The following is a 14,802-nucleotide window of genomic DNA, read 5'->3' on the forward strand; positions in this document are numbered from 1 at the left end:
AACTCATCATCCTGACAGTCTTGGTTTACATCAAAACTCAACCTACGACAACTTGTAGATTCAACCAACGACAACTCCATGATAATTACAATTAGGCCTGAAAAAAAAAACAACCAACCAAGAAATGTATATTCATAAAATTAGGTGCAAAAAGAACTCATGTAGTACCAAGAAAATGAACTGGAGCAACCACCAAAGGTTATTAGGTGCTGTGTTTGGCTGAAATGATTTAATTTCAGTCCATTAAGCCATGTTTAATCAATTTAACAATCCCTAAACCTCTAAAGCGCTTGGGTAGCATTTAAGGATAAAGGAATGCAGTAGCAATGCAACAGCAGCATATTAAAATTTCCCACAACAAACTATCTAAACAGTATCAATTAAAATTGGAATTGCAGTCACCTCGATATTATATAAGAATATTTTTTGAAATTAATCATTCATTGGATAACCATTTCTAAAACTTGAAAGATCACCACATATTTGTGCAAGAGCCATGATCATTTTGATGCTAAAGAAATTAACAAAAGGCAAGGATTTGATTAGACTAACTATTATTGGATTTGAATCATGTAGAATTATGCTCTGTGAAGTGGTAGAGATAGCTAATAAAAGGTTGTAAAAAGTTTAAAATTTTTGAGGACCACGAAGGGAGATACATACCTGCTGGAGTCGACGAAGGGAGGGGAAGCCGGAGCTGCTGGAGTCGCCGAGATGGCTACTGGAGTTGCTGGGGAGGAAAGGTAGACACCGGGTTGCTGGAGTTGGGGAGGGGACGGAGAAGGTTGTCGTCGAGTCCGAATGCGACGGCGGAAGCAGTGGGGTCGGGATGGCTGCTGGAGTTGCTGGGGAGGAAAGGTTTTAGGGCGTCGCGGGCCGCTGGAGTTGGGGAGGGGACGGAGATGGCTGTCGTCGAGCCCGACGGCGACGGCGGAAGCAACGGGGTCGGCTGGAGTTTGGGTTAGGGCACAGCTTTGGAGTTGCTTTCGGGAGAAAAGGGCTTCGGCGAGTGTTTACACGGCACAGAGAGCGAAGGAGCAAAAGCACGTGTTTGGCACGTTTTTTTGTCGTTTTCTGAATGGGACACGAGGACAGAGGCATCTTCGGGACAGAGGATCCAAACTGGACGGGTTCGGCTTTTTATTCTCATTCGTTACTAAAATAAATTAAGAAACGCTAATCAATGAGCGATTTGATCTCACACGAATTTTTTTAGTTGACATCGGACATAGATTAATATTTAGGAATATAAATAAATCAATGTCACTCGTGAGCTATTCGAAGTTCGATTCGATAAAAGTTCGTTTGAGCTCGTTTAATGAGGTTCGTTAAAATAAATAAATCAAGCTCAAATTTCACAATATTCGACTCGTTAGCTCGTGAACATATTCGTTAAGCTCATGAATCAATTTTTAAATGACAAAATTAATAGCTTTGATATTGAATTTATAGATTTTATACTCTATTTATGAAAAATATAGACAAATATATTAAATTTATTTATTAGAATAAAATTATAAATTTTAACAAGAATATTATAAATTTTAACTAAAATATTATAATTTTTTTAAAAATATATAATTTAATTTTTAATGAATATTTAAATTTATAATTTATATTTATTAAGCTCGTTTAAACTCGATAAAAGTTCGAATAAGCTCGTGAGCCATGAATATATTCGTTAAATAAAGCTTGAGCTCGGCTCGATTATAAATGAGTCAAACTCAAACATTCAAAAATTCGACTCGGCTTGACTCGATTATATCCCTAAATATTAGGATAATCGACCTTCCACGAATTTTTCACCGACCATCAAAACCGTTAAAAGAAATTGATCGGTTAATTCGCAGTTACGACAATGGAAGAATATGAATGAGAGGCATGAGATACGGAGGAGCCCTTCCTCTTCCTCTCAACTATCGCCATGCCAATGCGTGTCTCAGTTCTCTCGTCTCCCTCTGCGGCAGAGAGAGGAACTATCGTCTCGGGACATCGTTTCATGCTGCTATTCTCAAAATTCTCGACCCTTTCGCCCTCCACGCTCGTAGCCACGCTATCCACGTCTGGAATGCGCTCGTCTCCATGTACTCCAAATGCGGCCAAATGGTCGCCGCGTCCAAGGTGTTCGATGAAATGAGGCTTAAAGACTCCGTCTCGTGGAATTCCGTCATTTCAGGTTGCTTGATCGGGAATGACTGGGAAAGAGGGATTGGCTACTTCAAGCGAATGCATCAGTCGGGGATCAGCCTTCCCGATCATGCTACCTATTCCACAGTTTTGTCAGTCTATGTCGAAATGGAGCTCTTCCTGGGGATCACCATGATCCATGCTTGCACAATTGTTAGCGGATATCTAGTAGTGGTTCCAGTAGGCAATGCCCTCGTGACAGCTTACTTTAGGTCCGGGTCTCCGAGTTGTGCCCGAAAGGTGTTCGACGGAATGCGGTGCAGAAATGTGGTTACTTGGACCGCCATGGTTTCTGGGCTCGCTCAAAACCTTCTGCCCGAGGATAGCTTAGCTATGTTTCACAACATGCGATTTGTGGAGGAAGCAAACTCTCTTACCTACACAAGTGTCCTCCTCGCTTGTTCTGGATTGCGTGCTCTCCCCGTAGGACGACAGATTCATGGTCTCATTCTAAAGACTGGGTTTCATATGGACCTCCATGTTCAAAGTGCTCTAATGGATGTGTACTCAAAATGTGGCATGATGGAAGAAGCACTTGAACTCTTTCAGGCCTGTAAAAAGACTGATGAGGTATGTGTTACACTGATTTTAGTGGGTTTGTCACATAATGGATTCGAGGAAAAGGCATTCAAACTGTTTGCTGAGATTGTCAGATCAGGGAAAGAAATTGACGAAAACATGTTCTCTGCTGTTTTGGGTGCATTTGGTCCCTCGGCACACCTCTCTCTAGGCAAGCAAATACACTCAATGGTCATTAAGAAGTCACTGGGATCAAATATTTTTGTTTCTAATGGGCTGATCAACATGTATGCTAAATGTGGTGAACTGTGGGATTCATCCAAAATTTTTACACGGATGGAGGTTAAGAACTCGGTGTCGTGGAACTCGATCATAGCAGCCTTTGCCTGTCATGGATACGGTGGGGAAACACTCAAGCTATATGAGCATATGAAAGCCGAAGGCATGGAACCAACAGATGTCACCTTCTTGTCTTTGCTTCATGCTTGTAGCCATATAGGTTCTATCGAGAAAGGCATTGAGTATTTAAAATCAATGCACTTGCATCGCGGGATCGTACCGAGGATGGAGCATTATGCTTGTGTCGTGGACATGTTGGGTCGAGCAGGGCTTTTGAACAATGCAAAGAACTTCATTAAAGATCTTTGTGCAGTTGCCGGCCCTAATGCTCAAGTTTGGCAGGCATTGCTTGGTGCTTCTAGCATTCATGTTGATTTGGAGATAGGAAGATATGCTGCAAAACGTTTGCTTGAAATTTCACCAGAATGCCCTGCAGGTTATGTTTTGTTGGCAAACATATGTTCATCGAAGGGAAGATTGGTCGAGAGAGCTAGAATCCTCAAGCAGATGAAGAAGAAAGGAGTGAAGAAGGATACAGGAGCAAGTTGGATTGAAGTGGAGAAGGAGGTGCATGTTTTCGTCGTCGAAGATAGGGTTCATCCTCAAGGCAAGGTGATTTATGAAGTATTGAACAACTTGGTTGCTGTTGTTAGGGACCAGGAGCATGAGGCGCACAAAAGGTCTTTGTTGTATGATTTGGAAATAACTACCATGAAATGATTGTTTAATGTAGCATTTTGTATCAAAATCTTAGAATAAATTACTAGAAGAAATGATCATAATTCCCATTTCATTTTATTTTGTTTCACCCCACCAAATCTCCATAAACTTATGTAAAACTAATAATATCAATGTTATTCTTGGAATCACATATAAATAATCTGAATGGTCTATATTTTGATTAAGATTTGATTAATAGGATAAAATTGAAATACCTGTATGTATATTAATAAAGATTTATAATTTTTAAAATGATAAGTTTAAATTTAATGACTTTTAATATATATAGAAATGTTCTTCTGATGCAGTTTTTATTTTTTTTTATATATTTTTTATTTTTTTAAAGTTCCTAATTATGACAATAAAATTTTACCTTTAAAATTTATTGGTTAGATTATAGTATTAAATATATTTTTTAAAATCTATTTTTTTTATTTCTTATTATGATAATAAGATTTTGACTTTAGAATTTAAAGTTGGACTATAATATTAAATATTAATAAAAAATTAATTGTGCACAGAGTATGCAACATAAAGTCTTTAAGGTATTATTTATATGATCAAATTTTAAGGGGAAAAAAATTAGGACCATCTTATTCAAATTATCAAAAGGATTCCTCCATCAACCTCTTGTAAAACAGTTTAATTCTTCTGTCCCGAAACTTCCCCTGTCCCTCTATCCCACACAGTAAACGACAAAGAGGAACAGTGTTTCTCGCGTGAGAAACACGCGACGCCAAAGAAGAACGAGTCAAAATCGTCGAAAACACTGCGACGCTAGAAACCTATTCGTGAACTCACGCCGCCCTCTCTGTGCCCTAACGGTCCTTCCCACGCCGTCTGTCCCGATGAAGGCCCACCGATGCGCAGTTCAAGCCGTCTTCCAACTGTCAACAGCAACAGAGACTCCCAATCGACAGTTGAATCCCGACGCAGCCCTCTTTATGCCCCAATAGGTTCTCCTTCCCACGACGTCTGTCCCGACGAAGCCCCGCTAGCGCCAAATCCCGTCGTCTTCCAACTCTCGACGGCAACCGGTTTCCATGGAGGTCAATCCCTTCTCCTTCCCACTTGCCCTCTCTGTGCCCTAACATTTATCTTCCTTGAACCTAAAAAAACCATTTAACAATTAGTTTGTTGTTAATTGTTTCTCTATGGATATCTGTTCGACTCTTTCGTATCACGTATGTTGGAATCTTGTATTCAATTGTTAATTGTGCACATTTGCTTTGCTTTGAAGCTAGGCACAATTCATTCTGTTCTTTTGATTTATTTAGAGAACTGACCATGAGTTTAAGCTTCTGTCTTGCAAATCTTCATAATATTTCCCTACTACTTCCATGGTTCTACTTTCATTCGAATCACTGTTGATGCAAAAATAGCTCAGTTTTTAATTATCTATAACTATTTTGTCATCACATTTTAGAATCCACATTGTGATATGTGTAGAAAATATATACATTTCTTGATTTTTTTTTTTTTTTTTTGTTCAGGATCAAGCTAATTTTAATGGAGTTGTCGTTGGTTGAATCTACGAGTTGTCGTAGGTTGAATTTTGATGTAAACGAAGATTGTTGGGATAATGAGTTTGATGTTATCGATGAGGGTACGGACTCTACCATGTTATTGATGAGTGATGACACATCTATCATAGAAGAATTGATGCCAAAAATCGGTATGAAATTTAAGACAAAAGAGGATGCCTATGAATTTTATTTGAAATATGCTAAACAAGTTGGATTTGGCATAAGAAGGAGTAAAAGCCACAATGATAAATCGGGTAAATTAGTTGACAGGATTTTTTGTTGTTGTGCACAAAGAAAAAGGGGAAAAGACAAACGAGATGTTTATGTGAAATCTCATCGTCCTGAAACAAGATTTGGTTGTGAGGATAAAATGAAGATTAGTTGTCGAAAAAATGACAACTTGAGTGTGGAGCAATTTGTTAAAGAGCATAATCATTATCTTTGAAGTCCAAACAAAACTCACCTCTACAGAAGTTATAGAAATATATCTACTTCTGCGACAATACAGATTGAGATGGCAAGTGATGTGGGAATCCCCCCAAAAGCATCCCATGATCTTATGGTGAAACAAGTAGGTGGGAGGGAGAATTTAGGTTTTATTCCTCAAGATTACAACAACTACTTGCGATCCAAAAGAACAAGAAATATTAGAGTTGGTGATACAGGAGGTGTATTGGAATATTTACAGAAAATGCAGTTTGATGATCCTAATTTTTTTTATGTTATTCAAGTTGATGAAGATGATTTGATAACTAATATTTTTTGGTGTGATGCTAAAATGAGAGCTGATTATGACAATTTTGGAGATGTTGTTTGCTTTGACACAACATACAGGAAAAACAATGAAGGTCGTCCAATTGCGTTGTTTGTGGGTGTTAATCATCATAAGCAATCCATAATTTTTGGTGTAGCTTTATTATATGATGAAGCATCTTTGACATTCGAGTGGTTGTTTGATACATTTACTAAAGTTATGTGTGAAAAAAAAACCAATAACTATTCTTATAGATCAAGATGCAGCGATGGCAAAGGCTTTGACTTCCAGATGGCCTGAAACACATCATCGTTTGTGTATTTGACACATTTATCAAAATGCGGCAATACATTTGAGTAGAGTTTTTTCTGAGTTCAAAGAGTTTACTAAAGATTTTGCCTCGTGTATATATGATTTTGATGAAGAAGAAGATTTTATTTCAGCTGGGAACATGATGTTGATCAAGTATGCACTTGAAGACAATGATTGGTTGAGACGTATGTTTTGCATAAAAGAAAAATGAGCTTTAGTATATGGACGACATATGTTTTGTGCAGATATGACTACAACCCAAAGAAGTGAGAGCATGAATAGTATTCTGAAAAGATATGTCACTTATCAACACAAGTTTTTAGACTTTTTCAATTACTTCCAAAGGTTGCTTGATAATCGTCGATATGAGGAGTTAAAAGCTGATTTTAGATCAAATACAAGTGTTCCATGTCTATTGTATCCAATTGAAATTTTAAAGCATGCATGTTCTATTTATACTCCTGAGGCATATAAGTGTTTTGAACAAGAGTGGTACAAATCTCATGATTCTATTATACACATTTATGAGAATGTTGGATCATATACAAAATACAAAGTTACCATCATATAGTTACACTTTATTCATGGAGTTAAAAGATCGAGTGTAGCTGTAGAAAATATGATTTTGATGGGATTTTGTGTTCTCATATTTTGAAAATATTTACGATGAAAAATATCATGAAAATCCCAAGTGAGTATATATTGAAAAGGTGGGCACGGAAAGCAAAAGATGGATACTTTGGAGTTATTGAACTTGTTGCAGAGAAAGGTAGTTTGAATCCAAAAACTTGCAACAGTATGCGATATAAAGAATTGAGTGGATTGTATGTTCAACTGGTTACCAAGGAAGCAGAGAGGGAAGACACTTACAAGGTTGTTAAAGATGGTTTGTTGAGTATGATTCAGATGGTGGATGAGAGGTTACAAGTTAATAAACCAACTGCCCAACACTCTATTGAAAGAGAGTTTAAAAGTGGCGAAGGAAACTCTCTTGGAGTCAAAGGAATTAAAACAAAGAAGAAAGCAGTTTCAGGTAAGAGATTGAAAAGTGGCTTAGATAAGATTTCAAAGAAAAGAAAAGCGGCGAGGAAAAATAACCAAACTTTAATAATTGTTAAGGTTTCACCTCCTTTCTTATTAAAGTGTTGTTTATTTGTTGTCATTTCATTTGAAAAAATATATAGAATTAAATCATTATATTTTGTTTTATACCAGGTGATCCTGTCCGAAAGCTGAATCAACGGACGCTGGGCACGTGGCGCTCTCCAAGCGGCTGACGTAGATCTTCTGACTAGCCGCACGAACCTCCGGTGAACCTACACAGAAGTCGGGCCGGGAAGGGGTTCCCGGCGACGACCCTCCGACGCTCAAGTCAGGCAAAACTCGACAACAAGAAAGTGACTCCAAGAATCGTAGAGTGCGTACCTCCGGTGAAGGGTGAGGCCCTTTATATAGGGCTGGAAAGGGACTCACGCACACATATCGAGACAAATACGTGTCCTTAGCCCATACCTCCATATGGGCTTGTCAGAAAAGCTTACCTGACCCCTTACTGCTACAGTCCGAGCACATCTTTGATGAGACAGCGGACCCCTGTCATAAGATCCTGCGTATGGCCTGCTCCTCGGACATACCCGCTGTCAGAGGATGTTTCCTTGTCCTGTTCTCCTTACTATATGGCGAGTGTCCGGCCGGTCGGCAGTCCCTTTTCGTCTGGCCGGTCATACGTGCTGGACCGGGTGCTCGGCTGAGAGTGTTACATAGCAACGATGCTTTATGCTTCGGCCGAGCGGGCTATCCGCTCGGCCAGGTGACCCTTTTAACTATGAGCGTCGGAAACCCGCCCATGGTCGGGTTGTCTTCTGTCCGGCCCGGGAAGCTCCTGGCCGAATGTCAGGTCGGCTCGGCATCCTTCGTTCGGCAGGGCATCCTTCCGTTCGGCCCGGCATCCTCCGTTCGGCAGGGCATCCTTCCGTTCGGCCCGGCATCCTCCGTTCGGCAGGGCATCCTTCCGTTCGGCTCGGCATCCTTCCGTTCAGCCCGGCATCCTTCCCGTTCGGCCCGGCATCCTTCGTTCAGCAGGACATCCTTCCGTTCGGCCCAGCATCCTTTCGTTCAGCAGGGCATCCTTCCGTTCGGCCCGGCATCCTTCGTTCGGCCCGGCATCCTTCCGTTTGGCCCGGCATCCTTCCGTTCGGCCCGGCATCCTTCGTTCGGCCCGGCATCCTTCGTTCGGCAGGACATCCTTCCGTTCAGCCCGGCATCCTCCGTTCGGCACGAACTTGGGGTTGACCTCCATGTGTCTTTGACCCTCCTCCCATGAGGGTCCCCCGTCCTTACCACCGGATCACATGCCTCCCCTTCAAGTCTAGTCGAAGGAGGCGCATAGTCCAATTGACTAGACGCCCGTAGTGTTGAGCGGTGCATCCAAGAAACCATCCTCCGCTTCTCCTCATTAATTGCCTCTCATCCCACCTCTCTTGCGTTTTGCAAGGGATTTCTCACGAAGTATTTTGTATAACTAGTCCGCTCGGCTGAATATATCTCGTTTTGCAAATGGGATTTTCGTCAGATGTTTACGGGGTACTCTTGGTAACCCGCCCGCTTGCACACTTGGTCCGCCGGACTCGCTTAGTTGAATACATGCATGGCTTTAACTGGAATTACCGCTAAACAGCATTACTTCCAGCCGGAGGGTTTATAGTCGCCGGCTCATCTCTCGATTTTTAACGTCGGAGCTCGACGGTCTTCCGCTCGGATGATTTATAGACGCCGGCTCGTCTCTCAATTTTTAACGTCGGAGCTCGACGGTCTTCCGCTCGGATGATTTATAGACACCGGCTCGTCTCTCGATTTTTAACGTCGGAGCTCGGATGATTTATAGACACCGGCTCGTCTCTCGATTTTTAACGTCGGAGCTCGACGGTCTTCCGCTCGGAGGGTTTATAGACGCCGGCTCGTCTCTCGATTTTTAACGTCGGAGCTCGACGGTCTTCCGCTCGGAGGGTTTATAGACGCCGGCTCGTCTCTCGATTTTTAACATCGGAGCTCGACGGCCTTTAAGGCTAACTTTAACACTGATGACATACGCCCTACCGAGCGGCGAGGGGTCTTCGTCTTCGATGACTTGGCTCGGATAATTTTTACGCCCGGCCGATCGGCCCGGGGTCTTCGACATTGAGTCGGTGCCTCAGATCTTATACATCATGGAGATAGTCCGCTCGGCAGATAATGTCAATTACGTTTTAACATTTTGCTTCCTGCATTTCAAATATACAGCCAAACGGAAAATATACAACACACATTATATTGGTGCACCTTTCACCCTGCCCCGGAAAGGCTGGAGATAATTTGCGCTTCATGGTTGATCCAAGTCTCAATCCATCTTCATCCGCTCGGCGGTGCTCCCCCTTGAATGCCGGTTGGATCATTGTCTCAGGGGAGGCGTCCGCTCAGGGATCATTGCCTCCGCTCGGCCACCTGATGCTGACGTTGTTTGTTGCTTCAGCCGCTCGGCTTGCACATTCTCTCTCTGTTGCTCCACGAGCTTAGCTGCTTTTGCCTTGATTAGAGCGTCGAGCTCCTTCGTGGAGAGCATCACCGTGGGCGGTCGTCCAGCCTCGTCCATTGCTTCCGATCAGATGCAGGAGCGTTCCCACAGACGGCGCCAAATTGATCCTGTCCGAAAGCTGAATCAACGGACGTTGGGCACGTGGCGCTCTCCAAGCGGCTGACGTAGATCTTATGACTAGCCGCACGGACCTCCGGTGAACCTGCACAGAAGTCGGGCCGGGAAGGGGTTCCCAGCGACGACCCTCCGACGCTCAAGTCAGACAAAGCTCGACAACAAGAAAGTGGCTCCAAGAATCGTAGAGTGCGTACCTCCGGTGAAGGGTGAGGCCCTTTATATAGGGCTGGAAAGGGACTCACGCACACATATCGAGGCGAATACATGTCCTTAGCCCATACCTCCATATGGGCTTGTCAGAAAAGCTTATCTGACCCCTTACTGCTACAGTCAGAGCACGTCTTTGACGGGACAGCGGACCCCTGTCATAAGATCCTGCGTATGGCCTGCTCCTCGGACATACCCGCTGTCAGATGATGTTTCCTTGTCCTGTTCTCCTTACTATATGGCGAGTGTCCGGCCGGTCGGCAGTCCCTTTTCGTCTGGCCGGTCATACGTGCTGGACCGGGTGCTCGGCTGAGAGTGTTACATAGCAACGATGCTTTATGCTTCGGCCGAGCGGGCTATCCGCTCGGCCAGGTGACCCTTTTAACTATGAGCGTCGGAAACCCGCCCATGGTCGGGTTGTCTTCTGTCCGGCCCGGGAAGCTCCTGGCCGAATGTCAGGTCGGCTCGGCATCCTTCGTTCGGCAGGGCATCCTTCCGTTCAGCCCGGCATCCTCCGTTCGGCAGGGCATCCTTCCGTTCGGCCCGGCATCCTCCGTTCGGCAGGGCATCCTTCCGTTCAGCCCGGCATCCTTCCGTTCAGCCCGGCATCCTTCTCGTTCGGCCCGTCATCCTTCGTTCGGCAAGACATCCTTCCGTTCGGCCCGGCATCCTTCATTCGGCCCGGCATCCTTCGTTCGGCAGGGCATCCTTCCGTTCGGCCCGACATCCTCCGTTCGGCACGAACTTGGGGTTGACCTCCACGTGTCTTTGACCCTCCTCCCATGAGAGTCCCCCGTCCTTACCACCGGATCACCAGGCTAGAGAAGATCATTATGAAAGTACAAGTTGCATGCCTAGTGTTGAAGGTTTGAGTATGGCCGAAACTCAATTTCAACCACTTTTGTCAACGCAACCATCTCAGGTTAATTCTGATATTGGTTATTTTCAAACAAATGACCCGGAATGATGGTGAGAAACTAACTCTTATAATGGATATTTAATTGTTTTATAATTTGAAATGATTTAGAGAGTATCTAAGGAAGATACTTGTCTAGATATCTTGAACTGCCAAGATCATGGTTTGATTTCCAATACATTTGGATATGCAGTAAGTAATAATTTGTTCATATTCATGTTTTTCATAGAACCTTAGTTAAATCTTGATACTGAATCAATGCACTTATAATGGTAATCAAGTTCACTAATATGACTTCTCAGAATCTTGATATCATGTATTCAGAATCTTTGAATGTACCAGCTGGCTTTAGTGCTTGAATTACTAAAAGTTCATTAATTAAGTACTTTCTTTTGATACTAAAGTATTGTTGGTTTTGAAACTATTTTCCCTTGCATTGCAGTTTCTTCAACGGGTTTTTAGTATAGATACAATTGTGAAACCTCTTCCTCCTGCTATGCAATATAACGTCTCCAGGAATCTGAGTTTTTTTACTAGGATCTTTACATAATTTTGGGGTAAGTCTTTGGTATGGTTAACTTATTAAAAGTGTATGATTATACAGATCAACTTCAGTAGCTGTTAGCTAACTCTACATTCTTGGTAACCTGATCCAGCCATGACGAGGTATGCTTAGTTAGGCTTTGGTGGACTGATCTAGTGTGTGATCATCAAATGGAGATTTTCATGAGGCGCTGGCTGTCAGATTTATTGCAATGTGGTCTTTCTTTTGTCTTTAAATAGCATCAGAAAAACAAATCCTTTCTAGTTGAAATCAGTTCGATGTTAGCATTGATGATGAACCAAATTTAACATTGCAACGCTGAAAAGGCAAAATTGAGGTATGCTTAGTTAGGATTTGGTGGACTGATCTAGTGTGTGATCATCAAATGGAGATTTTCATGAGCCGCTGGCTGGCAGATTTATTGCAATGTGGACTGATCTTTTGTCTTTAAATAGCATCAAAAAATTTATTGCAATGAGAAAATTTATTTCTTTTGTCTTTCTTTTCATGAGTCGCTGGCTGGCAGATTTATTGCAATGAGAAGTTAGCATTGATGATGAACCAAATTTAACACTGCAACGCTGAAAACACAAAATTGAGGCTTAATATGGGAGTTTGTGTTCATCGAGCAATAAATTTTTGACGTTGTAACATGGAACAATAAAATATGGGAGTTTTCTTCTTCTTATTTTTTTTAAATAAAGTTTTTTCTTAATTTTGAAGAGCCGTTAAAACAAATTATTTTATAATTTATTTTTTTTAAAAAAATCATTATTGTTGTATGGGTTTGGTGAATTTAAATTGGGCTTTAGCAAAAAAATAAAAAATAAAGTTCACTGTCCGAAACCTACGCACATTTTAAGAATTTTATTTAATTCTGATCAGAAATCGAGAGTACTTTTGTCGAAATTCAATCCTTATTAAATTCTGCAAAGCTCGTCATAAAGATATCTCTTCGATGCGCCTTTTAAATGCTCGGTATATTTTTTCCTCACGCTCGATCTAAATGACATGAGACTAACTCATCAATCTACTTAACAAATGACTATCAATCTAATTTGGTCATAAATTAGCAGAAAATCTGGGCCAAAATTATGTTCATTATTTGAGATTAACAAAGAACAATTCAAAGTGGGAAGCAATCTCGGCAATGCGTGCTAAAGATAGCTTAGACATAGATAAGCAAAGATAATATCATAACATCATTTGTTGACATACGAAGCTAACTGAAGAATACATAACTAATGTCCATCCATAAACAATAAAAGCACATGTCAATATCATCCATAATTATATTTCTTTATCACATTACTACTAAACTAGACCAACTAACAAACAAAACAAATATACAGCCAAAAGAAATAAGTCCACTGTCACTAATATCCAAATGATAAGCGGTACATTCCAATTTCTCATATTGTGTCTAGGATACGCAATGTATTCACTTCCTACCCTCGGCTCCACTCTTGGCAACATCCTTGAATGTATAGCACTGGTATCTTCATTTAGTCTAGTATCAGACCTCACCCACTTTAACCATCCATGCTGCTTACATTCATAATATAGTCTTCCTGGGTTGTTCATTGATCTAGATACCAGCACCAATGCTCTTAGTCCGCAGTACCTGCATTGTACATTTTCAAATTTGGTATGGTCGATACTGCTGTTACTTGATGATGTCATTCAACATCAACCTAAAAAATAAAATTCAACAAAATTAGAACTAATTAAAAGAACCCCTTCAGAGTCCGAAATGAGACAAATTGAATCTTCAAAGTAAAGGAAAAAACATCATCTAAATTATGTGCAACTTATAATGATGTACTTCATTATGATAAGCATGCTACACAAATTATGTCCCTTCGACTGCTATAAAAAAAACATATATTTTAGAATCCTAATTCAGAGATGAATCTGTGAGTTTGCTAGTTCATCTAAAGGTAGCATTCAAGACAAAGGTCTTCCATCCAAACATCAACAGCAATGTCAACATTTGCTTGGACATACTCAAGGATCAATGGAGTCCAGCTCTCACCACCAGCCAACTAGCAGCTGGAAGTCCATTAAGGCGTGTCTACTCCAAACTCAAGTTTAAGATAGTATCTATTTATATAGATTGATGTCTTCAACTATCATTTAAAAGTGTGTAGGAGTAGATCTCTCATAATATTATCAAGAGATAACTATGTCACAATCTACTTGATAGCACCATCAAAGCTCAAGTGTTCTTCAACTTGAATTTGCATTGTACCAATCTTGAAACGTGCATGAGAAAGTTCACTATCAATAATAAAATCAAAAGAACAGAATGAATTGTGCCTAGCTTCAAAGCAAAGCAAATGTGCACAATTAACAATTGAATACAAGATTCCAACATAAGTGATAAGAAGCTTAAACGGTTAAATGATTTTCAAGAAAGAGTCTAAAAAATATCCATAGAGAAATACTAAAAACAGATTAATTGTTAAATGGTTTTCTTAGGTTCAAGGAAGATAAATGTTAGGGCACGACGAAGGGTTTAGGGAAGGAGAAGGGATTGACCTCCACGGAAATGTTAGGGTACGTCGAGAGTTGGAAGACGACGGGATTTGGCACCGGCGGGCCTTCGTCGGGATATACACCGTGGGAAGGAGTCTCTGTTGCCGTCGACAGTCGGAAGACGACTTCAACTGCGCACCGACAAGCCTGTGTCGGGATAGACGCCGTGGGAAGGAGTCTCTGTTGCCGTCGACAGTCGAAAGACGGCTTGAACTGCGCACCGGTGGGCCTTCGTCGGGACAGACGACGTGGGAAGGACCGTTAGGGCACAGAGAGGGCGGCGTGAGTTCGTGAACAGGTTTCTGGCGTCGCAGTGTTTTCGACGATTTTGACTCGTTCTTCTTCGGCGTCACGTGTTTCTCACGCGAGAAATACTGTTCCTATTTGTCGTTTACTGCGTAGGACAGAGGGACAGGGAAAGTTTCGGGACAAAAGAATCGAACTGCTTATAAAATGGGAGGATACTCTTTCAATACATTGTTCGATATTATCATGTCCTATTAATTGATTCTATCAGTTAGTTGTATGAACCAAATAAGTTCATATTATAAT

The 14,802-nt window shown here is 41.5% G+C and overlaps 1 protein-coding gene across 1 annotated transcript; it reads left to right on the top strand.

Annotated features, from left to right (window-relative positions):
- Nucleotides 1-1,842: 1,842 nt before the first annotated feature.
- LOC122028572 (pentatricopeptide repeat-containing protein At3g05340-like) lies at nucleotides 1,843-3,863 on the top strand. The gene has a single exon (XM_042587416.1). The coding sequence runs from the start codon at nucleotides 1,873-1,875 to the stop codon at nucleotides 3,763-3,765; it is 1,893 nt and encodes a 630-aa protein (XP_042443350.1). The 5' UTR covers nucleotides 1,843-1,872; the 3' UTR covers nucleotides 3,766-3,863.
- Nucleotides 3,864-14,802: the final 10,939 nt, after the last annotated feature.

Source organism: Zingiber officinale, chromosome 10B (assembly GCF_018446385.1).
Source record: "Zingiber officinale cultivar Zhangliang chromosome 10B, Zo_v1.1, whole genome shotgun sequence".
NCBI lineage: Eukaryota > Viridiplantae > Streptophyta > Magnoliopsida > Zingiberales > Zingiberaceae > Zingiber > Zingiber officinale.